The 24,460-nt window shown below is 46.9% G+C and overlaps 2 protein-coding genes across 7 annotated transcripts; one reads left to right on the forward strand and one right to left on the reverse strand.

Moving 5' to 3' along the window:
• Window positions 1-5,412: 5,412 nt before the first annotated feature.
• Window positions 5,413-13,554, forward strand: Kat5 (lysine acetyltransferase 5). 5 transcript variants are annotated; one of them, XM_027408588.2, is made up of 14 exons: window positions 5,413-5,555; window positions 5,655-5,721; window positions 6,038-6,106; window positions 6,197-6,333; window positions 6,594-6,776; window positions 6,866-6,940; window positions 7,248-7,322; window positions 8,054-8,302; window positions 8,377-8,466; window positions 10,701-10,841; window positions 10,919-11,012; window positions 12,589-12,748; window positions 12,856-12,937; window positions 13,025-13,554. In XM_027408588.2, exons 1-14 carry the CDS (start codon window positions 5,544-5,546, stop codon window positions 13,157-13,159), a joined length of 1,569 nt encoding a protein of 522 aa, XP_027264389.1. In that variant the 5' UTR covers window positions 5,413-5,543; the 3' UTR covers window positions 13,160-13,554. The 5 variants fall into 5 exon arrangements, with proteins under 5 accessions (XP_027264389.1, XP_027264390.1, XP_027264392.1 ...); XM_027408589.2 differs by having other exon boundaries at window positions 5,415-5,555; window positions 6,621-6,776; XM_027408591.2 differs by lacking the exon at window positions 6,594-6,776 and having other exon boundaries at window positions 5,426-5,555.
• On the reverse strand, window positions 8,941-14,762 carry Rnaseh2c (ribonuclease H2 subunit C). Of its 2 annotated transcripts, none has more exons than XM_027408592.2 (4): window positions 14,537-14,762; window positions 14,231-14,412; window positions 14,036-14,155; window positions 8,941-9,161 (listed from the first exon to the last, which is right to left on the reverse strand). In XM_027408592.2, exons 1-4 carry the CDS (start codon window positions 14,706-14,708, stop codon window positions 9,120-9,122), a joined length of 516 nt encoding a protein of 171 aa, XP_027264393.1. In that variant the 5' UTR covers window positions 14,709-14,762; the 3' UTR covers window positions 8,941-9,119. The 2 variants fall into 2 exon arrangements, with proteins under 2 accessions (XP_027264393.1, XP_027264394.1); XM_027408593.2 differs by lacking the exon at window positions 8,941-9,161 and adding an exon at window positions 13,636-13,771 and having other exon boundaries at window positions 14,537-14,760.
• Window positions 14,763-24,460: the final 9,698 nt, after the last annotated feature.

The following is a 24,460-nucleotide window of genomic DNA, read 5'->3' on the forward strand; positions in this document are numbered from 1 at the left end:
GCTTACTCATGCTGAGATCCTCAAGCCTGGTAAACAGGCAACCAGCAGACAAAGAAAAGCTATTCTGTGTTGGAGGATTGTGCAGCAGTTACTAGTACATACCACTTCTGTAGAGAAAATGAGCTCACTTCCCAGCACCTCAAACCACCTGTAACTCCAGTTACAAGGAATTTAAGTCCTCTTCTGGCTCCCTCAGACACATGCACACTTATACACATGTAGATACACACATAATTTAAAAAAAAAAAAAAGGCTGGGTGGTAAAGTGGAACGCAACTAATGTGAATCGCAATGGAGTCAGAACTAGTTTGAAAACATATGGTTTATTTTTTTTTAAGATTTTATTTATTTATTTATTTAGTATGTAGTCTTTTGCCTGCATGCCAGCAGAGGGCACCAGATCTCATAATGGGTGGTTGTGAGCCACCATGTGGTTGCCAGGAATTGAACTCAGGACCTCTGCAAGAACAGTCAGTGCTCTTAACCTCTGAGCCATCTCTCCAGCCCCCAAAACATATGGTTTATTAGGAAGTACTCACACAATGGAGCCAGTCCTATACAGCCAGGCAGGAGAGGGAAAAGAGCTGCATGCATTTATCCCTCATATTTAAAGCCTTTCTAAGTCACTCTGACCACGTCCAAGTGGACGTGGACAGCATCACCTGTGTCAGCCCCCAAGCAGGCATAGTCAGCATTTCCCCCTACAATTCCCCTTTGAGTATAAAAGAGAATTAAAACTTAACAGTGGCTGGGCGTTGGTGGTGCAGGCCTTTAATCCCAGCACTTGGGAGGCAGAGACAGGTGGATCTCTGTGAGTTCAAGACCAGCCTGATCTACAAGAGCTAGTTCTAGGACAGCCTCCAAAGCCACAGAGAAACCCTGTCTCAAAAAATCAAAAAAAAAAAAAAAAACTTAACAGTGTAAATTATCTATAATTAACAACATAAAGGTGAATTACAAGAAGTTATAATAATCTACTGTCACATCTTAACTATATCTATTCCAACTAAACCTTAAAGTCATCTGAAGGAAATGTCCAAGCTTGAACACCTCCTTCCAAACCCAACCTTACACAATTGGAAACTAGCCTTAACTAGATGACAATAGTAGGGAAAGGGGGCATAGTATTTTCCAAGCCACTTCCTGCTGAACTGGGACAATGACAGCCTTGTGGAGTCCTGTGGGAAGAAAATGTTAGTGTAGTGAAAGTCCCGAAAGGGTTATATCCAGTCCATGTCTGGTGGGAGATGCTTCATTGAAGGTCCAGGTTGAAGTCCTTATCTTGAATGTTTGTGTTGATTGAAGTCAGCACCCGAAGTTCTGGCTGGAGTGTCAGTTGAAACAAAGCAAGTTGGATCTAGTGTACTAGAGGAGGTGTGGCCCATTTTCTTTCCTGAGCGTCCAGGGATTGCTGTCAGGCAGTTCTTCATTGGCTGTGTGGGACTCAAACATAAATGTTAGCAGAGAAATTTTTACTTGTATATGTATGCATACCGGGAAAGGCAATGATGAGAAAATTACGATTATGAGGGAATGTATACCTTGAGAGAAAGAGCCAAGAAAAGTTTGTAACGGGTTTCCTTGTATGTCTCTGGTCGATCTACATTCATTGGTTCGGTGCCTGCCCTTACCACATCTACATAACCCAGAAGGCGGAGGCCTTCTATATAAGACATTTTTGGAATTTCCTTGCCTACAATTCCTCTTAGTATGTCCTATTCTGCCACATTTGAAACATCTAGGTTCCTGGTGTCTTCTTGGTCCTCTGGGGATTGCAATGGAGTCAGAACTAGTTTGAAAACATATGGTTTATTAGGAAGTACTCACATGACAGATCTAGTCCTATACAGCCTGGCAGGAGAGGGAAAAGAGAGCCACATGTGTGCACCCCTCATATTTAAAGCCTTTCTAAGTCACTCTGACCACGCTCAAGTGGGCATGGACAGCATCACCTGTGTCAGCCCCCAAGCAGGCGTGGTCAGCTTTCCCCCTACAGGGTGGTAGTGGCTTATGTTTTTGCTCCTATGCAGGTGGATCTCTGAGTTTAGGGCCAGCCTGGTCTACAGAGAAACCCTGTCTCAAAACAAAACAATCAAAAATGTATCTCCAAAAGGCAATAATAGTAATTTAAATTCAGTTAAATCAAACGATGGAGAGCAAGACTAGCCTGTAAGCCTCCCTCTAGTTGCACGACTTTGGAGGCAAGTGACCTGTCAGTTTCTCTGAGAAACATCTGCAGTTAGGATTTGACTTCTATCTCTGGTGCTTTCCTAAAAATGGCATCTTCCTGGATCTTATGCTGGTACCCAAAACTGGTATGGAAATGTCTAACTCCAAATTATACCACACTAGAAGAATTCACTTTGGATACTTCAGGAAAGCACAAACATCTTTGTGCCTGCTGACTGGTTTACTTTGCATGTGATCCATCTTAGTTCCTTGGCCCTGGGAACCAGCCCCTGGACCCATGTTCACCATGGTAATTGTTAGGAATAAAGTGTGTGTGGGACCTTGGTAGATTCCACAGCAAGTGAGGGTGACTGAAGCAGAGGGACAAACATGCCAGGCAGACAGCGCCTAAGTGAGTTTTATTTGAAAGGGAGGGAGAAGGAAAAAGAAAAGAGGTAAAGAGACACAGAGACAGAAAGAGGACAGAAGAGAAGAGGGAGACAGGAAAAGTTCTGTCTGCCCCAGGGGAACAGCAAAAAAGAGTGGAAAGAGAGCAGAAAGAGAGAACAGAAAGAGAGTGTAAGTGGGCAGAGGTCTTTCTTTTTTTTTAAGATTTATTTATTATGTATTCAGTGTTCTGCCTACATGTATGTCTGCTGGCCAGAAGAGAGCACCAGGTCTCATCACGGATGGTTGTGAGCCACCATGTGGATGCTGCGAATTGAACTCAGGACCTCTGGAAGAGCAGTCAGTGCTCTTAACCTCTGAGCCATCTCTCCAGCCTCAAGGTCTTTCTTTTAAAGGGGTCCTTTGTACCTGTACTGACCAGGGTACTGCCTGAGTGCATTCTACCAGGTGACAGGGGCAGGCCAGCATAATGCCTGAATCCTTACAGTAAGAGTAGCCAATGTTTATTGGTATGGGCTGTGTGCCAAATGTTTAGCTAAATACTGTTCAAATGTTATCACTACACCTAACAATTACAGCCAGCCTTCATAGTACCATTCATATCACACCATTATAGGTCAGTTAACATGCTGGATATTAAGTGACATGTCAGCCACACAGCTTAATTGGGGGAGGGGGAGAGGAAGGCGGGAGATGACCCAGTGCTGTCTGTCCTGACTAGTTTTTATACCGACTTTACACAAGCTAGAGTCATTTGAGAAGAGGGACTCTGAGCTGAGAAAATGCCTTCATAGAGCAAAGGATTACCAGCCTACAATCCACATCACCAAAGGAACTAGGAAACAAAGAGGACTCTAAGAGAAGAATGCATGGACCCTGGAGAAGGAGAAGGGGACAGGATTTCCTGAGCTAATTGGGAGCATGAGGGTAGGGGAGAGGGAGCTGGGAGAATGAGGGGGGAGAAGAAAAGGGAAGAGGAGGAAATGGGGGAGCAGGAAGGTTGAGTCAGGGGAAGAATAGAGGAGAGCAGGATGAGAGATACCGTAACAGAGGGAGCCATTATAGGTTCGAGGAGATTTGGCACTAGGGAGATTTCCAGAGATCTACAAGGATGACACCAACTGACAATCTAAGCAATAGTGGAGAGGTTACCCTAAATGCCCTTCCCTTAAAATGAGACTGATGACTACCTTATATGCCATCCTAGAGCCTTTATCCAGTGGCTGATGGAAGCAGAGGCAGACACCCAAAGATATACACTGAACTGAACTCTGGAACCCAGTTGCAGAGAGGGAGGAGTGATAAGCAAAGGGGTCAAGACCGGGCTGGTGAAAACCACAGAAACAGCTGATGTGAACAAGGGGGAGCACATGAACCACAGACTGATGTCGGGGAGGCCAGCATGTGACTGATCCAGACCCCTGAATGTGGATGTCAATGAGGAGGCCTCGGAACTCTATGGGGCCTCTGGTAGTAGATCAGTATTTATCCCTGGTGTAAGAAAGAACTTTGGGAGCCCATTCCACTCGGAGGGACTGGACACATAGGGGAGGGCTTAGGCCCTGCCCAGGATGATATGACAGACTTTGGGGATCCCCCATGGAGGGCCTTACCCTTCCTTGGGAGCAAAGGGGAATGGGATGGGGGGCTGGTGGAGGGTGGGAGAGGAGAGGAGGGAGAAGGGATTGACATGTGAAGCAGGCTTGTTTCTAATTTGAACTAGTAAAAAATAATTTCTTAAAAATTAAAAAAAGAAAAAGAAAAGATCCACTTCCAATCTTTATCTTTAAAAGTGAGAAGACCCACCTCTAATCTGGGACATGCCTTCTGCCTATACCTTCTGGGGGAAGCCTATATAAGGACATGGAAGACAGAAGCTTTTTTTTTTTTTTTTTCAAGACAGGGTTTCATTGTGTAGTGTAGCCTTGGTCTTGGAGATGGCTCTGTAGATCAGGCTGGCCTTCAACTCAGAAACAACTGCTTCTGACACCTGAATGCTGGGATTAAAGGCATGCACCACCCCCGCCTGGCGGAAGCTTTTACTCTTTGCCTACTTGCTCTCTCTCCCTAGCAAGTCCCCTCCTTCACTGTCATTACAGTCTACTTCGTTTATAGCGCCACATATATACTTTTTTTTTTTTTTTGAGACAGGGTTTCTCTGTGTAGTCCTGGAACTCACTCTGTAAACCAGGCTGGCCTCCAACTCACAGAAATCCACCTGCCTCTGCCTTCCAGAGTTCTGGGATTAAAGGCATGCACCACCAGCGGCCTTATATTATTTTAAAAAAGAGAAACCCAATATACAAAATTAAACACATCTTGCTAAGTCCACACAGCTGTACAAAGCTGTGCAAGCACGTGGCTGGGTCTTCAAATGTCTTCGGGTCCATTGACTGCCCAGTGAGGGTTCAAAACCTCACTTCAGCCGGGCGCTGGTGGTGCACGCCTTTAATCCTAGCACTCGGGAGGCAGAGGCAGGAGGATCTCTGAGTTCAAGACCAGCCTGGTCTCTAGAGCGAGTGTCAGGATAGGCTCCAAAGCTACACAGAGAAACCCTGTCTCGGAAAACCAAAAAAAAAAAAAAAAAAAAAAGAAGTCACTTCCCAGTTTCTCACTCAGGGCGACGCTTCCCGCCGCCACTACGAGGCGCCCGAACAAAGCCGCAGGTCAGAGCCTAAGCACTTCATTGCGTGACCCGCGTCGCACCCGGTGGGCGTCACGTGACAGACTCGGTTTTCCTCCAATCACTGTGCGAGTTGTGGGGATTCTATCTATTACTCGGTCTCGGGCTTACAACACCCTGCTCCCCCATTGCTAAAATGGGCCTGCCCCTTGCTACCAGCCACACAGCAGTAACTCAAGTGTTTTCCTCTCAAGCAGTTTCGAGGGGCTCCGGCCTTTAGCGCACTCAGTTCCGGAAGTGACGTTTCCCAGAGGGGCCGGAAGTGGCAGTGGAGGGAGGGAAGATGGCGGAGGTGGTGAGTCCGGTGCCCGGGGCGGGGCGGAGGGAGCCAGGGGAGGTGGGTAGAGCCCGAGGCCCCCCAGTAGCCGACCCTGGCGCCGCGCTGTCTCCCCAGGGGGAGATAATCGAGGGCTGCCGCCTGCCCGTGCTGCGGCGCAACCAGGACAACGAAGATGAGTGGCGTGAGTGACGTCGGGGGGCGGGTCCAAGGAACCTGAGGGCGAGGGGCGGGAGTCAACGAAAACACGGGAGGGGGAGGGGCTTCTGCGATCCTGGGGCAGTCGCAGATACTCGGAAGGAGGGGCGTGGCTTTGAACCGTACGGAGATGAGCCGGGAGGGGCTTGGAGAGAGGTGTCACTTGGTGACTAAAGAGGTCTTGAGCCAAACCTTCTAGGTGCTGGGGCATAGGAATTCAGCCTGGAGGTGGAGTCCAGGTCCAAGGGTGGAGTCTCATGACCTGGCTCGGCTAAGACCCCCTGTCTGTGTTCTTCCCGTAGCCCTGGCTGAGATCCTGAGCGTGAAGGACATCAGTGGCCGGAAGCTTTTCTATGTCCATTACATTGATTGTGAGTCCTGGGCCCGGGCTAAGTGGGGCTGCTGGATAGGGTTGAGGGCATCCTCTGGCATTCCCTCCTGAGCCATTTCCCCTGCTGCAGTCAACAAACGTCTGGATGAATGGGTGACTCACGAGAGGCTGGACTTAAAGAAGATACAGTTCCCCAAGAAAGAGGCTAAGACCCCTACCAAGAACGGACTTCCTGGGTCCCGCCCCGGCTCGCCTGAAAGAGAGGTGGTGAGTAGGTCCCCCATTTCACATTTTCTCTCCTGCCTCTTCCTTCTTGCATCTCTTGGCCTCGGGGGTTCCCAAATGAGCAGGAGGCAATATTCTCATGCCATGACTTCAGCTTGCAAAGGATGGGGGCTAAAATCGCAGGTGTAGCTTCCAGAGTCCACTATTGCCTTGCTTTAGAGAAGGCAAAGGGTGGGATTTGATCACTCCATGTTGAGGGGACCATCTGCCCCTTTGCCATCCCACCACCATCCCCACCCCAGAGGAAGACTCTGGACCTATCTCTACAGCCGGCCTCCGCCCAGGCCAGCGGGAAGACTTTGCCAATCCCGGTCCAGATCACTCTCCGCTTCAACCTGCCCAAGGAGCGGGAGGCCATTCCCGGTGGCGAGCCCGACCAGCCGCTCTCCTCCAGCTCCTGCCTGCAACCCAACCACCGCTCAACGGTACCCTCAGCAATTCCAGGGACCTTGCTTTCTTCTCAGGTCCCACCTTCTCTACCTTCTGACCCACCTTTCTTGGTTTCTCTCTGCAGAAACGGAAGGTGGAAGTGGTTTCACCAGCAACTCCAGTGCCCAGCGAGTCAGCCCCAGCCTCAGTTTTCCCTCAGGTTAGTCTTCCAGTTTCTTTTTTTAAAGATTCCTATGAGTGTCTTATCTGCATTATGTATGTGTACCACTTGCATGCCAGAAAAGGATATTGGGTCCTTTGAAACTGGAGTTAGAGGTGGTTGATTGTAAGCTGCCATATGTGCTGGGAAAGGAACCCATGTCCTCTGCAAGAGCAGCCAGGGTTCTTAAACTACTGAGCCTCCTTGACCGTCCCTCCAGTCTTCTTCCCCTTCCTTCATCTTTCTTGCTGTCTAGTATCCTCCTTCAGGCTCATCTCAGTCACCCTTTCTTTCATCTTATCCACAGAATGGATCAGCCCGTAGGGCAGTGGCAGCACAACCAGGACGGAAGAGGAAATCTAATTGCCTGGGCACTGATGAGGTGGGTCTCAGGGAGCAGAGGAAGAAGAAAGATGGGCAAGGGGATGGACTTGAGCAAGGAGAGTTCATTCAGTGACTAATTTAAAAGCAAACAAGCCAGGCAGTAGTTGAACATGCCTTTAATCCTAGCACTTGGGAGGTAGAGGCAGGTGAATCTGAGTTCTAGAGCAGCCTGGTCTACAGAGTGAGTTCCAGGACAGCTAGAGCTACACAGAGAAATACTAGGGAGAGGGGGAGAGAGACAAAGAGAGCAAAAAGAAGTCTGCACTTGGGTGGAGTCATTTCTTTGGTCTTTGTTCTGTCTGTCTGGAGTAGATAGACAGATTCCCCAGGAAAGTCATGGGACAACAGGCTTTCCCATCCCACTGTCCTGCAGGCTCAAGAGAGGAACATGAGGTGGTAGGTACATTAGCTATTGGGTAATTTTTATCATAGTACCAGTTTCCTTTGGTTTATTTTGGAAAATGAGCATTATGATGCTTTCCCCTTAGTTGATATTAGACTTGAAGAAAGGAACCTGTGGCAGGGTTGTGAGCCATGTTCTGCTCAACTGTCTGCTGTAACCTACCATTTCTCTAGCCAGGAGGCAGAGGCAGGTGGATCTCTGTGAGTTTGATACTAGCCTGGTCTACAAGAGCTAGTTCCAGGACAGCCTCCAAAGCCACAGAGAAATCCTGTCTTGACCCCCCCCCCCAAAAGAAGAATCTACCATTTCTCACTTGCCTTGGGCAGGACTCTCAGGACAGTTCAGATGGAATACCGTCAGCACCACGCATGACTGGCAGCTTGGTGTCTGACCGGAGTCACGACGACATTGTCACCCGGATGAAGAATATAGAGTGTATTGAGCTTGGCCGGCATCGCCTCAAGCCATGGTACTTCTCCCCGTACCCACAAGAGCTCACCACACTACCCGTCCTCTACCTGTGCGAATTTTGCCTCAAATATGGCCGTAGCCTCAAGTGTCTGCAGCGCCACTTGGTATGAAGGGTCTTGGGAGGCTGCCTACCCAGTATGTCCACACCAGTCCCTGCTGATTCTCCTTTTGTCCTTAGACCAAATGTGACCTTCGGCACCCTCCAGGCAATGAAATTTACCGCAAGGGCACCATCTCCTTTTTTGAGATTGATGGACGGAAAAACAAGGTCAGTGGCTGGGGCAGTGGGGCCCAAAACAAGTCATATGAACAACTTTTCCTGCTGATAATAATTGACCACTCTGGTTCAACCTGCGGGAATGCACAGAATACTAGGATTTAGACAAACTCTATTCTCTTAAGAGGCCATTTTCCGTGGCAGAAGCAGACATACCACAGCTATTCAGATCCCAGTGTGAGAAGTGTCGTGAAAAGAAGGATAAGTTAGCAGAGTTCAAAGGAAACTATCATCACAACTTTTAGGTAGTGTATGCCTGTTATCTTAGCATTCAGAAAGCTCCTGAGTTCAAGGTTAGCCTGGGCTATAAGGAGTTCTATGCCAACCTAAGCTATAAATTGAGAAAGACCTTCTTTAGAGGAATCCAAAACAAAGCAAAGAACAAAAACTTTATGGTGGCAAAGATCAAATGTAAAATTAAAGACAGTTTAAAAAACAGTTTAGCCCAGGGTGGTAATCCCAGTATCCAGGAGGCTGAAGCTGGTGTATTCAAAATTCAAAATTGTAAGACCCTTTGTCAAAAACAAACAGAAAGGATCTTGGATGGGTATGGTGGCAAATGCTTTAATTCCAGCACTTAGGAAGCAGAGGCAGGTGATCTCTACTAGTCTGTAGGGAGTTCTTCGCCAGCCAGGGGTAGACAGTCAAATCCTATTTTGAGAAAGTTTCCAGGTTGACCTGTGAGCCTGGACATGAAGGAGAAAACATGTTTAAGGCAATTCTAAGCAGTTGGGTTCAGTGATGCAGGGTACTGAGGTACCAGGACAGTATGTGTGAAAAGTAAAAGGAAGGTGAGAGGGGATGAAGCAAGACTTTTGAAGGTCAGAGGTCAGGTGGCAGGAACAAGATCACTGGAGAAGCATGTTTGGGTCTTAGAGATGAGAAGCATAGAGCTCCTTGAGATACACACATCTCTTGGGCCTCCAGGATGTGGGGAGAAGGCAGGTACCCTGATTGGGGGCGGCAGGAGCTCAAGAGAAAGACAAAGTTACACACTTCTCTGTATTATTTTTCCCCGAGACAAGGTTCCCCTGTGTATCCCTGGCTGTCTTATGTAGTTCAGGCTGTCCTCAAACTCCAGAGATCCAGCCTTTGCCTCCCAAGTGCTGGGATTAAAAGTGTTTACCACCACTGCTCAGCAACACTGCTCTATATTAAGTCCAAAGTTTTGCAGGAAGAACCACTAAGGCTGGCATTTTCTTAAACCATCACTGGAGAATAGCAGACCAGTTCCCAAGAGGCAAAATCACTGTGGCTAGAGCATTGGGGTTTTGGCACCCAAGGATAGCCACATGAGCAGAACTTCTGTCCTGAGACTGAATTTGAAGTTAACTCGACAGGGAAACTTTTTTAAAAATGGCAGAGGGGCACACACCTTTAGCCTTTAATCCCAGCACTCGGGAGGCAGAGGCAGACAGATCGCTGCATGTTTGAGGCCAGCCTGGTATACACAGTGAGCTCTAGGACATCCAGGGCTACACAGAGAAACCCTGTCTTGAAAAATAAAAAGTTCTCATTATGTAGCCCTAGCCTACTGACCTCAAACTTATAGCCTGCCTCTGCCTCCTCTAAGTGCTGAGATTATAAGCAGACACTACCATGCCTGGCTTGGAAATGTTCTTGGCTATTGTTAAAGCAGAACAGAGGACAGTACAGGTCCAGAGCAGGCTTTGCTGGGTATATGGGAAGCTGTGCAGCTCACCATGGGAGCAGGCACTTAGACACTAGTACACATGCTCCTGGACGCTTAAGAAGTAGCCCTTAGTCGAGCAGTCGTGGTGCACACCTTTAATCCTAGAACTTGGGAGGCAGAGGTAGAGGTAAGCTAATCTCTGAATTTGAGGCCAGCCTGGTCTACAGAGCAAGTTCCACACAGCCAGGACTACACAGAGAAACCCTGTCTCAGTAAAGGGTTTTTCTACCTAACCCCTACCTAACCAGTGGTGATGGCCTAACTGGTGGGGTTAGGGTCCTAGGAGGGAAGCCGATCTGTCAAGTGAAGTAGCAAAAACAAGTGCTCCTCAGAGCCCTTGAGATGGCTCAGTGGGTAGAAGCCCTGTCACACAAGCCTGGGCACCTGAGTTCACTCTGTGGAACCATAGTGGAAGGAGAGAATGCATGTGTGTGTAGTACATACATGCCTGCAATCACATATGTCAGCATAAAGTGTAACTCTTTATAGTAGTGCCCCCAGAGTAGTGACTGACAGGCTTTTTTCTTTACAGAGTTACTCACAAAACCTGTGTCTGCTGGCCAAGTGCTTCCTCGACCACAAGACATTGTACTATGACACAGACCCCTTCCTCTTCTATGTGATGACAGAGTATGACTGCAAGGGCTTCCACATTGTGGGCTACTTCTCCAAGGTCAGCATTCACCCAGGCTGTCCCTCGGCCCTGCCCTGAGTCAAGTCTAAGTTAAAACTCACCTACTCTGATTCCAGGAAAAGGAATCTACTGAAGATTACAATGTGGCCTGCATCCTGACTCTGCCTCCCTATCAGCGCAGAGGCTATGGCAAGCTGCTGATTGAGTTCAGTGAGTATGTGCTGCCTTACCAGAAGTCTGGGAGGCTGACAGGGCCAAGCCTGTGTGAGTGTACTGTCATCTGTGCTTCACATGCAGACATGCCAGTTACCAGGAATAAAGAGATCACTCTCCCAAGGCCCTTTCCTCAAGCAACTGCCTATTTCCTCAAGTAGGCTCTCGGCACCCACTTCTTTTTGGCTAAAGGTTTAAGTGTCACCCAGCTTTTCCCAATTTGGAATCATCTGTTCCTGTGTGGAGCTCTGGGCAGCTCAGCTTCTCATGTTCATCTCTGGGTGTGCACTGTAACAGGTTCTGGATTATCACCAGGTGTTACCTGAGCCTTCCAGGCATTAATGTCCAAAGGCTGTTTAACCCACTGAAAGATGAACTTGTACCCGTTCCTTTGTCAGGCTAGTCTTTTAATGCCCAGGAGAACTTTGGCTCCTTCCTTCTCACATGGACTCTTTTTTTTTTTTTAAATTTTTCAAGACCGGGTTTCTCTGTGTGGCTTTGTAGAGTGCCACCAACACCTGGCTCACATGGGCTCTTAACTCTGCAATACATTCTGTTTTGTAGTGTTAGCCCATCCATCCCCATTCCATTCACTTAAGTATTCACTGACCTAGGAATCGGGGAAGAAGCGTTAACTTTTTTTGCTGGTGAAACACAGATGCTTTACTTGTTCAAAGTCATGAACTGTTTGGAATATTTTATTAGTTGAGTGGTTCCAAGTTGGGAATCATATTCTCTGGAAACTCAGCCTGGGAGAGCAGGTGAAAGAAAACTCAGAGGACAGATCACTAAGATAACACTTCTGTCCAGCATGACACAAGAAAAGCATTAGACAGATAAAAGGGCAGGGAGGCCATCAACAGATCAGAAACTCAGAACTGTCTTAGAGGGACTGTACACAAGTCGATCCAGGAGAGTTGGATCTCTTTTCTTTCTGGCTGCCTCTCTGGCCCATTTTGTCCAAAGGTGATTGAGCAAAGAGGGTGAGACTAGCCAACAGAGATGTAGCCAGGGACCATTTTGAAGACTGTGTAGCTGAGGGTAAGGAAGGGTTTCTCCAAACTAATAGGGACATCTCTGGGGCCCTATCTACAGGACTTAAAGGTCTCATGAACTGCCTGGCCGTGCCTAGTAGTCAACATAAATAAGAGAGAAAGGGCTATTACTTCGAGGTGAATTCTCTGGCTCTGAAGAAACACTTCTATACTTTTCTGTTACATCCTCAACCACCCTGCCCATCCTGGCACTAAGAACAGCTGATTCCCAGGATCACAGCTAGGGAATGACAAAGGGTTCCCTCACCATCCTCCCAATGTCCTCAGACACAGGCTAGGATGGCAAAGGAAAATCTAGCATTTCCATCTCATTAACTTTGACTAGCTGGCAAGTTCCCAGTCAAAGCTGCTTTTTTAGGTGTCTTCAGCTCCCCTAGCCACTTAGCAGGCAGGGAAGCTACTCATCCATTACCAAGAGAGACAGAAAACCAGGAAGCGTAACTTTGCAGTTTCTGCTCTTACTTATTGTTGTGTATACCTGTGATGCTTACTCAGACTCTTGTGCTCCACTGCTTTAGGCTATGAACTCTCTAAAGTAGAAGGGAAGACAGGGACACCTGAGAAGCCCCTGTCAGATCTTGGCCTCCTATCCTATCGAAGTTACTGGTCCCAGACCATCTTGGAGATCCTGATGGGACTGAAGTCAGAGAGCGGGGAGAGGCCACAGATTACCATCAAGTGAGCCAGAATGCCCACCTGGGGGTGTATGGTATGGCCTGTCTGTTCCTGGGGCTCCTGGGGACAGATGACTACTCTCAGAGAACCTAACTTTTGCCCTCCCACAGTGAGATCAGTGAAATCACTAGTATCAAGAAAGAAGATGTCATCTCCACACTGCAGTATCTCAATCTCATCAATTACTACAAGGTTAGGAGGCACACTGAGGGGTAGGTGAATGGGGTACAGATGACAGACCTGTGGGCTGACCACATGCTGGGTCTGTTTCTTCCCTAGGGCCAATATATCCTCACTCTGTCAGAGGACATCGTGGATGGGCATGAGCGGGCTATGCTCAAACGGCTCCTTCGAATTGACTCCAAGTGTCTGCACTTCACTCCCAAAGACTGGAGCAAGAGAGGAAAGTGGTGACCAGGCACTGCCCATTGCAACACAAAGAGAGCTGGCACAACTGGGGCTGACAGGCTATCCTACCCTTCCAAGAGGCACACCAAGGGAGACAGGGCTGAGGACAGCTCCAAAAGGAGAGGCCTAGGAGGGGCCAACTACTGGCCAGTACCAAGGCAAGCTCAGGGCTAAGCCAACTCCAAGGATAGATGGCTTATCATCGGCCCAGGTCTGCTCTGAACACAGGGACCAGAGGGATCCAGGCAGCTATATACATGGAGACGGGTGGGAGCACTCTGTACAGAGGACTGGTGATTATAAACATTTCTTTTGTAAAGGAGGAGCTGGAGGGTGGGGTGGGTGCTGGTTGCAAAATTCTGGCCCCTCTTGCCCCCAGCAATAAATTGTTTATATAGGCAGAGATATCAAAAGTTCTTGCCAGACTGGGTGTCCGTGCCATGCCGGCTTCAAGGGTGCTAAGGTGCCCACAGACTCACAGGTGTTGTGAAGAGCTCATTTATTGGGATAGAAACAGTGGCTTCAAAGTGAACTTATTGCTGGCTTACTGGTGTGAAGGGATCTGTGACTTTCATTTTCATGATGTGGCTCTCAGTCCTCAGGCACCTGTGCGTGAATCTGCAACAGGAGTCACTTCCACTATGTAACTTTCTAATAGGATTCAGTTGTGTGGGGACCCAGCTGCTTAGGGTGCTAGCCCCTTCTAAGGCCAGATGATAAAGTGAAGAGTGCCTCCCACCACTCTTTAATCTGGTCTTCCAGCGTCATGGTCCCCATCCACGGTGCTTACTGCCCTAAAAACCCCAAGTAACTAGGGACGATTCAAACCCGGTGGGAGGTCGGACGGAGTCTAGGAGGGAAAGGGCTCAAGTATGTACTCACCGCTGCAGCGAGGCTGGGCCAACCTAGGGCCTTGTGCACTTTGGCATCCGGGCCAGGGACCGTTTCCAGACCCCACAAAGTGAAGTGGCTAAAGCTGCCGGTAGCTCCCATAAAGCGGTCCTAGGAAAGGCTGGGTTCAGAATCGGGACGACAGTTACTATCCTCACCCCAAGCCTACCCTCTCCCTCTGCTCACGAAATCGCGCTCCAGCGGTTCCTGGGTCTCTTCCGTTTTGTCTTCCGCGTCCCCCGAGAAGTTCAGCTTCCCTATCAGTCCCTCTCCCATCTCCTCCGTCACCATCACGAATCCCGAAAAACCTGGCGGCACAGCCACCTCCTCGCCCCGCAAGCCGCGACCCCGAAACGATACCTGCAGCCCTGCGGGAGGTATACACAAAACCCATCAGGCAGGTGTGGTCCCCGGGTAATGCGCCGACAGCTTCTCCCGCGGACCATCGAGCCCGTGAGCGCTGAGACCTGCGCGGGGGCTGCCGGGACTCACCGTCTACACCGTGGCGCACCGCGGGCGTGAAGAAGCGTTCCACCGGAGCTGGCCGGCTCACCTGAACCTCGCAGGGCAGGAGGTGCAGCGTAGCCGGTGCGGCAGCACGCAGCGAGTCAGGGCGCAAGTGGACACGCTGCTTACTGTCCGCGGCTTCATCTGAGCTCTCCATCCCGGACGCTGGCGGGCTCAGGCAAAACCTGGCGGGTGAGGCGCGCGGAGCCTGTCGGGAGACCGAGCTCAATCGGTGCAGAGCCTTATGGGAATCGTAGTCCTTTCTCCGGGGGCCGCCCTCTGCAAGACACGCCTTCCTGTGATCTCATCTCCGTGCCTCCACTTCCCCGGTGCTCGGGTTTACTGGCTTGTGCCACCCTGCCCACCCCTAACATTTTTATGTCTCTTCTGCTTGTCTAAAAACTAAACGGATTCCTAGAAAGGTCCTATTTATTAGGTTGTTTGGTAAATTATTGACTTTTGATGGTGATGAGGATTGAACTCAGGGTCTTGGGCAAACTAAACGAATGCTCTAGAATCACAACTATGTAGGAAAAAGGGGTCACAGAAAGAACACCCTATCCCTGACTTGATTCCCAAGCCCAAGACCAGGGCCAAGGAAAGAACATCTTGCCCCTGCCCGGTCTCCTAGCCCAAGACTTAGAAATCCATCGTGACTTGAGGACAGGCAATGCTTCAAAGTTGGCAGCCAAGCAATACTTCTGGCTGCACGACTAGCTCACTGAATATGCTCCAAAAACCCTATAAAATCCCTTCCCTCCTCCCAACCCTCTGCTGTCTCTCTTCCTGTTCAGAAGCAGCTGCCATTCTGTGTTTCTCCCCAATAGATACCCTTCCATTGGTAAAACAAACAAACAAACAGCTTTTAGACCCAGTCCAGGTTGTTTTTAAAATAAGGGACATCAATCCATTTCTCAAATGCATTTTTTTCTTGTGTGACTTGTCTTGCAGAGCTTTCTGTATGTATAGTAATTCTTGCTGTAAAGAAAAAAAAATTTTGAGACAGGGTTTCTCTGCAAATCCCTGGCTGTCCTGGAACTCACTAGGCAGAGTAAGCTGGCCTTGAACCTAGAGATCCACCTGCCTCTGCCGCCCAAGTGCTGAAATTAAAGGAGCATGCTAAGGCTGCCCAGCAAAGAAAACCTTTATAGTCACTATAAGAGATCGGTATTGGCTCAAGACCCCAAGACCAAGTTCTCAGCACAAAGGAGATATCTTTGCCCTAGAGGGACAGAGGGCAGGGAATAAGAGACAAAGACAGGAGACAGAGGATGAGGATGAGGGAGAAGGGGAAGGGAGCAAGGGAGGGGAAGGAGGGGTATTTGTCCAGGAAGGACAAAAGACTGCCTCTGGATAGAGAGGAATCAGATGTTGCCCACACGCAACTAGCAGTTTATAAAGGTACAAAGGGGAAACCCTGTGTTAGGATGAGGTGTTTAAGTTTAATTGGGCATGTTAATGAGGGCAGCCAAAAGGGGCTTCTGATTGCTGGGTTTCAATACTTTGATAACTGGACCTTGGAAGTTAGCCTCAGAAGGAGGAGGTATCCAAATAAGGGCATAGACTGTGGGGCTCGCTTTAGGAATGTAATCTAATAGTTTTTTTTAGCAAAGTAGAGGGAATGGGGATGGGCAAAGCCTGCCAGAGCCACATCTACCATGCTGGAGTTGGCTAGAATCCCCTCAGTGACATTTTCTTTTGAATTTTAAATCAATCACTTATTTGGGGGAGGAGCGTGCCATGGAGCACCATGCTACCAGAGGACTACTTGTGGACTTGTTTCTCTCTCCACCATGCAGGTCCTGGATTCTCAAACTCAAATCAAGATGGGCACAAGCAACTTTACCTGGTGGACTATATTGTCAGCCTTCTGTAGTCAGATTTTCAACATTTTCTCATGCCTTTTGTTGTTGTTTTTTTTGTTTGTTTGTTTGTTTTGTTTTTCAAGACAGGGTTTCTCTATGTAGCTTTTGAGCCTTTCTTGTAGCTCACACTGTAGACCAGGCTGGCCAAGAATTCACATAGACCCACCTGCCACTGCCTCTGACTCCAGAGTGCTAGAATTAAAAGTGTGCACTACAGAGCAGCCTGGCGGGGGTGGCACACACCTTTAATCCCAGCATTTGGGAGAGAGAGACAGGCAGATCTCCGGGAATTTGAGGCCAGCTTGATCTACAGCACAAATTCCAGGATAGGCTTCAAGCTACAGAGAAACCCTGTCTCGAAACAAAATAAAACAAAAAGGTATGCACTAAATCGCCTGGCTGTTAAGCTCTTTCTAATGTTTATTGGTTCAGATACCCAACACTGATACATGTTATCAAGTTCTTCCACAAAACAAATAAATATAAAACTATAAATGTTAGTCAAATTGCATTAACTCATAGATGTGTTATATAATTTGTTATATAAATATGTAGTTTATTTATAGCATTGCCTGCGAACCAAATAGTCTATACAGATATTAATATTTGAATTTTAATTGCTTACCTAGATACCTGAAGAATAATGTTTGTTGTTCCTAGTAATTTTCATTTTCTTGGCTCTTCTTTTTCAAATCATAATGAGTTTGCTTTATTACATTTGTAATTTTCTTCTATAATGGCACTGCTGTTCAGTTGAAAATATATTCACCAAATATTAACACTAATAAGGTCACTTTCTGGTTTTGAGAACCAGAAACACAAATGGAACCACACCACAGTCATGTATGATCACTAGCAAAATATGAGCACTGTTTAAATTTCAAAATTAAACATCCTTTTCTTTCTAGTGTAGTGATCGCTGCATCTTTTTTTTTTTTCTTTTTCTTTTGGTTTTTCGAGACAGGGTTTCTCTGTGTAGCTTTGGAGCCTATCCTGGCACTCACTCTGGAGACCAGGCTGGCCTCAAACTCACAGAGATCCACCTGCCTCTGCCTCCCAAGTGCTGGGATTAAAGGCGTGTGCCACCAACGCCAGGCGGTTGCTGCATCTTTACTAATTAAAATATTCACCTCAAATCTAGTCTCTCTGCCTACTTAAGATTTGTTGAGACATTTTATCAGAGAGTCTAGAGAGAAGGCTCAGAGGTAGATGGTTAATTTAAAGACAGCCTTGCTTTAGTTTTTGTTCAAAAATAAAATAGGCAGGATGCGACCTATAAGCCTGTAATACCAGCACTAAGAGAGGTGGAGGCAGGAGGATCAAGAGTTAAAGGTTGGGGCAGTTCAGATGGCTCAACAGGCAAAGGTACCTTGCCACCCTGCTTAACAAACTGAGTTCAATTTCCAGGACTTGTTGGTAGAAAGAGAGAATGGGGGGGTAGAATATTATTTTCAACTATGTGACTTTCATTTATTCTGCATTTGTTTAACTCTTGAAGCTGTGTTACCATGCCTGTTTAAAACACCTGATGGTCCTAATAAAGAACTGAATGGCCAATATCGAGGCAGGAGCAAGGATAGGCCGGCTGGCAGGCACATAGTATAAATAGAAGGAAAAACAAACAAAACAAAACAAAACAAAACAAAAACGAGGAGTAAGAAGAGAACAAAGGCAGGAGGAGAACCTCAGGGACAGCCATCCAGCTACACAGCAATCCATGGAGTAAGAAGAGTAAGATTTACAGAAGTAGGAGAACAGAAAATGCCCAGAGGCAAAGGTATGGAATAATTTAAGTTAAAGAAAAGCTGGCTAGCAACAAGCCAAGCTAAGGCCAGGCATTCATAAGTAATAGTAAGATTCTGTGTGTTATTTATTTAGGTGCTGGGTGGTGGGCCCCTCTAACAGGGCAAAAAGTAAAAAAGAGCAAAAACATTTAAAACAATGGTGGGGGGCGTTGGAGAGATGTCTCAGAGGGTGAGCACTTGGGCTGGTCTTCCAGAGGTCCTGAGTTCAGTTCCCAGCAGCAACAGAGTGGCTCATAAACATCTGTAGTGCCCTCTTCTGGCCTGAAGTGCAGGCATACATGCAGACAGAACACTATATACAATAGAAATAAATAAATCTTAAAAAGAGAAAGAGAATCAAATCCCAAAGGTCATTCTGTGACTTTCACACACCTATGCTGCCTAAACACACACACAGAAACAAGAATTGAAAGTCTTCTTCAGCTTATAGTAAGTTTGAGGATAGCCTAGGCTACATGAGTCCCTGTGTCAAAATAAAAGAATAAGTCATCCCATTTGTTTCCATGTCTGTTTTATGTCTATTTGTATAGTGGTCAGGTTTTCCTCATAAGTTCTATATTACATATAATGATATATATTTGTTTCTATGTAATTTATATTCATTTCTATTATAATCGGTTTTTCTATTGTATTTTCTAATTTGTCCTTAGTTGTACCGAGGATTGACACACTTTTCTGTGTAAGTAAATCTTTTAGCTTTAATGAACTATAGTTGCTATAACAACTACTCAGCCTTGTGGTTCCAGTATAAAAAGCAGCCACAGATGAGGCTGAAGAATGACTTCTGCTGGGTGCTGAGTCATTCAGCACACTTCACCCTATGCATCCCTTCCACTTAGTTATCTGTATCTCTTGAGATATATATTTGGGTTTTTCGAGGACAGAATTTCTCTGTGGCTTTGAAGGCTGTCCTGGAACTGTTCACAACTACCCATAACTCCAGGAGATCTGAAGCCCTCATCTGGACTCTAAGGGTACTACATTCATGTCCACATCCCCATACATAGATACACAAATATACACATAATTAAAAATAAAAATAAGCCACGTGGTGGTGGCACACGCCTTTAATCCCAGCATTCAGAAGGCAGAGGGAGGCAGATCTCTGTGAGTTCGACGCCAGCTTCATCTACAGAGCAAATTCCAAGCTTCAAAGCTACACAGAGGAACTCTGTCTTGGAAAACCAATTAATTAATTAAAGGCCTGTGTAGTGGCATATGCCTTTTATCCCAGCACTCAGAAGGCAGAGGCAGGTGGATCTTTGTGAGCTTGATCTGATCTACCTAGAATTCCAGGATAGCTGGGCTTAGGTATTGAGACCCTGTCTCAAAAATATAAAAGCAATTAAATAAAAATAAAATATTAAACAAACAAAAAAGACAGTCACAGACAATATATAAATGAGTGAGTATAGCTGTGTTCTAGTAAAACAGTATTTGCAGAGGCAGGCAGTGGGCTAGATGGGCCCTACAGTTATAATTTTCAGATCCTTCCTCTAGAGTAGAGCTGTCAGTTGTTAATATATTAATCTTCCCTGGGGACCTACCAAATTCTTTTGTTGCGCTTGATATTTTCAGTTAGTCTTTTTTGTGTTCTCCAGAATTAGTCTTCTCATTTTCAAGTAATAATTTTGCCTTTCATTACTTTTTTTTTTTAAAGATTTTATTTATTATGTATATAGTCTTCTGCCTGCATGCCAGCAGAGGGCACCAGATCTCATTCAAGGTGGTTGTGAGCCACCATGTGGTTGCCGGGAATTGAACTCAGGACCTCTGGAAGAAAAGTTGGTGCTCTTAACCGCTGAGCCATCTCTCCAGCCCCCATTTTTTTGTTTTTTCAAGACAGGGTTTCTCTGTAGCTTTGGAGTCTGTCCTGGCACTCGCTTTGTAGACCAGGCCGGCCTCAAACTCACAGAGATCTGCCTGCCTCTGCCTCCCAAGTGCTAGGATTAAAGGTGAGAAGTATCACCACTAGGCCACAAGACATATATGTATCTCTCCACAGCTCTTTCTCTCTTGGCCTCTTTGCGTCCTGAGTGCTGGCATTAAAGGCATGTGTCACCATGCCCTGCATAAGATTACTTTTTAATTAATTGCAGATTTGTAAGTCAGCTTATTAAGTATTCAGGAAATATAATGAGGCTGTGAAAATTCTGTCTGATACTTCTGCAATATAATTTGCTATATTATAATTCACTATTCAGAGTAAGAAATTTTCAGGAAAAAGGACATTTCACTATATGAACTGGGGTGGGAGACACCAGCACACAGACAATGGCCATCTATAGTCTTCCAGTCTATAAAGTACATGGCCTGGTGAGTATATTTGTGAGCTTAACAAAAACATTTAGGGTATAGAGTACACCAACTCTCTGAAGTCTCTTCCCGATGTTAAAAGCCAGGGAACCACTTTTCTACTCATCTGTCATATCGTACCTCATACCAAAACCAAATAAGGACACTACTTAAAAACACCACAGAACAGTATCTGACATGTACATAGATGTAGAAATCCATGGTAAAATTTGGCAAAATAGGAGATATGGCCATAACTTGGTAATAAAGCCCTAGCCAAGCATGTGTAAGACACTGGATTTGAACTGCATGTATGGCAAATGCCTTTTGGTAATGACAGCACTTGAGAGGATGAGGTAAGAGAATATGGATTCAAGGGAAGACTGTATCTCATAAAAACCAACCAAACTCCCAGCACCACACACACAGTTAACAAATGGAGTCTAACAGCGCATACACAAAAATAATTATATGACATGATGAAGTAGGATTTATTTCAGGTGTGGCAGACTGGCTTAACTTAAAAAAAAACTCAATGGTCAGTGGTGGTGCACATCTGTAATCTCAGAGCTTCAGGACACAGAGGCAGTTGGATCTCTGAGCTCCAGGCCAGCCTGCTCTAGAGTGATTTCCAGGACAGCCAAGGCTACACAGAGAAACCCTGTCTCAAAGATAAAGATATATATATATATATATACACAAAAACCCCTTTTTCAGCTAACTGGAGGACGGCACATCCCAGGAGGACATGGAAGCCTCACTGCCCACAACACTCTTCACCCTATGCATCCCTTCCACTTAGTTATCTGTATCTCTTGAGATATATATTTGGGTTTTTCGAGGACAGAGTTTCTCTGTGGCTTTGGAGGCTGTCCTGGAACTAGCTCTTGTTGACCAGGCTGGTCTGGAACTCACAGAGATCTTCCTACCTCTGCCTCCCGAGTGCTGGGATTAAAGGAGTGCGCCACCAACGCCCGGCTCCATAATATATTTTTAAAAATTTAAATTATATAAGCGTGTGTGTCTCTACATAGGAATGTATGCATGTGTGCTGGTACCTGTGGAGGCCAGACAAGAGCACAGGGTCCCCCTGGAGGTGGAGTCACAGGTGGACATGGATGCTGGCACCTGAACTCTCTAGTCACCTGTAATATACTTTTGCTTGTTAAGACAGTCCACTATGAAGCTACTACCTGGCTTTGAACTTGAAGCCTCAGGCTCTGGGCTGTTAGGATTACAGGCATTCACCACTAGACCTGGCAATGTAATATCTTTTATAATAAGCAGGCAAAGGTTGAGTGTCCCTTAGAAATTACCAAACCTTGCCAGGCACTAGTGGTGCAGGTCTTTAATCCCAGAACTTGGGAGGCAAAGGCAGGTGGATCTCTGTGAGTTTGAGGCTAGCCTGGTTTACAGAGTTCCAGGTCGGGTTCCAAAGCTACACAGAGAAACCCTGCCTCAAAAAACAAACAAACAAACAAACAAAAAAACAGAAAAAAAATTACCAAACTCGAGAAGTGGTTATGGAAACCCTGATTAGCATGTTGGTTAGAATCACAGGCCACAGCGTGGGATTTGTTATTGGTATCTGAACTGTGACACAGAATATGTAACTTGTTTTTGTGGGTGGAGTTGTTTGTCTGGTGTCCAGTACTGAAGGGGTGAGTGAACAAAACAGAAGTCCATGGATGGATAGGAAGATGGGCATAAGATAGAGGCTTCATCATTCCATGGGCTAATGTGTGTGTGCATGTGTCTGTGGGCCTGTGTGAGTGGGTGTGTGTGCACATGTCTGTAGTAGGCCAGAGGTGGACAGTGTGTGTTTGATTGCAATTCACCTTACTGAAGCAGGGCCTCTCAATGAACTTGGGGTTTGCTGACTCAGCTATACTGCTTACTAAAAAGCTCCAGCTCGGACAATAGTGGTGCACACCTTTAACCCCAGCACTCAGAAGGCAGAGGCAGGTGGATCTCTGTGAGTTCGAGGCCAGCCTGGTCTACAGAGTGAGTGTCAGGACAGTTACGACTACACAGAGAAACCCTATCTCAGGGGGGGAAAAGCCTGGAGACCTCTCATCTGCCCCCTAGCTCTGTGATGACAGCACAAGCCCTCACCTGGTTTTACATGGGTGCTGGACTCTAACTCAGGTCCTCCAGTTTGTGCATTTTACTGAGTCATCTCCCCAGCTTCCTGACCTATTATCTTTAGCTCAGGCTTAAGGCACTTCTTGCATTTGTATGAAAAGAACTGCTTTTTCAGGTCCCTTAACTACTATGATGAGAACTGGATCACACTACTGAGATGGTCTCTGAGTTAGACATGGAGGCATCTCTCTGGCTCTCTCTGGCTTAGTGGGTATGAGGAGGCAGTGGCAGCACCCACTCCCCATGCCTGATCACCAAGAGGAACTTGACTGCAGACGGGGGAGTTTGTCCTGGAACATAATAGCATGAGCGGTGGATTCTATGGAAATACTTCTCTAGCTTTCCTAACAATTGTGTAAGGAACTGACCTCCATCCTTTCTCTACTCAAACCAGTTGGAGAAGTTTCTAGAATGGCCACCTTCCTGATTTGGCAATGGCTTCCAAGGTGAGCCCTAGGTAACTGCTTCTTCCTCATTGAAATATTTCTTCAGGCTCAGGAGACTCAAGAAATATGACGATCTGGAAGCTCAGAAAGTTACAGGATCAGTGAAGCTATCCCTCATGCTATAAAGGTAGTCAACAGTTGCTGTGCAGAGCCTCAGGTGGAGCTGTCTGCAAGACCTGTAAAGAGCTCCAGCCAGGCAGTTTTCTGGAGCTGGCACCCATGTCGGAATGGCCTTTTTTGGTGATACGCCTGTCGTTGAGTCACCCATACTTCCTTAAGTAACTCCAATCCTCTCATTGGCTCATTAGCTAGAATTGAATGGAATTCTTCTTTGGTCAGTTGTAGATGCCCTATCTGGGATGAAAAGTTACTCAACAGTAACAATTCACTGCTACAACTTGCACTTGAACCTGGCCTTTTGCCAAAAATGGCCCAAGCCTTCTTTCCTAGACTAGGAAACCAGAGCAGGGGCAACACACACACTCTGTCTCTCACATACACAAGCGCGCGCACACACACACACTCACACACACACACTCACACGTGCACATACACAAACTCCCCCCTCCCTACACCCCTTTCCCCTCAACAACTCAGGTCGTTCTTCCACTCAGTGCTGACTGCTGCTTCAGCACATCCTACTGGTGGCTTTCCAGGGCTGAAGACTGTGACTCCCACAGATCTCTGCTGTGTGTGGCAATGGTGGCCTGCCACGGGATAACAAAATACTACTCCCTCCCAGCCAAGTGACCTAAGGAAGGTCACTTAACTCCTTCAGCTGGAAATTTCCTCAGCTGTGGGGGGAGACCTGTAGAGTTGTAGCAAGGATGACACAAGGCAATGTGTGAAACCGTATTGGCTTTGACATCTCTACATCCTCAGTGTCTTGCACATTTGGAGAAAGACACTGGAGAACAAGTTTTCATCTGAGAAAGTCCTTATGTACAGACTGAGATTCCTGGGGGCTGCCATTAAATGCTAGGCTTATTAAAAACCAGATCATGTGCTCCCCCCCCCCATCTGCTCAGAACCTCTCTCTACAATTGATTCCAACCAGGACTGGCCAGGAAGGGACTATCTAGTCACCAAGCCTTCTCTCCAAAGTCCAGGCTGCTATGTAGATGAGCCCAGCTGGGGCAGAGTGAGGAGGCCCAACTTCAAGCTCCAGCCTTCACAGGAAGTCACAGAGTGATTTTGGGCTAGGCCAGACCTCATGGGAAACATATTGTTGAGACTATCTGAGCAGGGATTGTGGAGTTTGCAGGACCAGCACTGGTCTGGATCTTTTTAGGGTCTTAAGAGTCAACCCCAGTAAGTCTGCTCCTAATAGGGGTTCAAAAGTAAACAAGCCAG

Source organism: Cricetulus griseus, chromosome 3, assembly GCF_003668045.3.
Source record: "Cricetulus griseus strain 17A/GY chromosome 3, alternate assembly CriGri-PICRH-1.0, whole genome shotgun sequence".
Classification (NCBI taxonomy): Eukaryota; Metazoa; Chordata; class Mammalia; order Rodentia; family Cricetidae; genus Cricetulus; species Cricetulus griseus.

Excerpts from the sequence above, each read along its gene's own strand:
- Kat5 (XM_027408587.1), top strand. The coding sequence starts at position 5,544 with ATGGCGGAGGTGGTGAGTCCGGTGCCCGGGGCGGGGCGGAGGGAGCCA. Across the intron at positions 5,722-6,037 it reads GGACAACGAAGATGAGTGGC|CCCTGGCTGAGATCCTGAGC; the intron begins GTGAGTGACGTC and ends TTCTTCCCGTAG. Across the intron at positions 8,303-8,376 it reads AGTGTCTGCAGCGCCACTTG|ACCAAATGTGACCTTCGGCA; the intron begins GTATGAAGGGTC and ends TTTTGTCCTTAG.
- Rnaseh2c (XM_027408592.2), bottom strand. The coding sequence starts at position 14,708 with ATGGAGAGCTCAGATGAAGCCGCGGACAGTAAGCAGCGTGTCCACTTG. Across the intron at positions 14,156-14,230 it reads AACCGCTGGAGCGCGATTTC|GACCGCTTTATGGGAGCTAC; the intron begins GTGAGCAGAGGG and ends AGCCTTTCCTAG. Across the intron at positions 9,162-14,035 it reads GGCCCAGCCTCGCTGCAGCG|GCTCACAGGTCAACCTGGAA; the intron begins GTGAGTACATAC and ends CTTCATGTCCAG.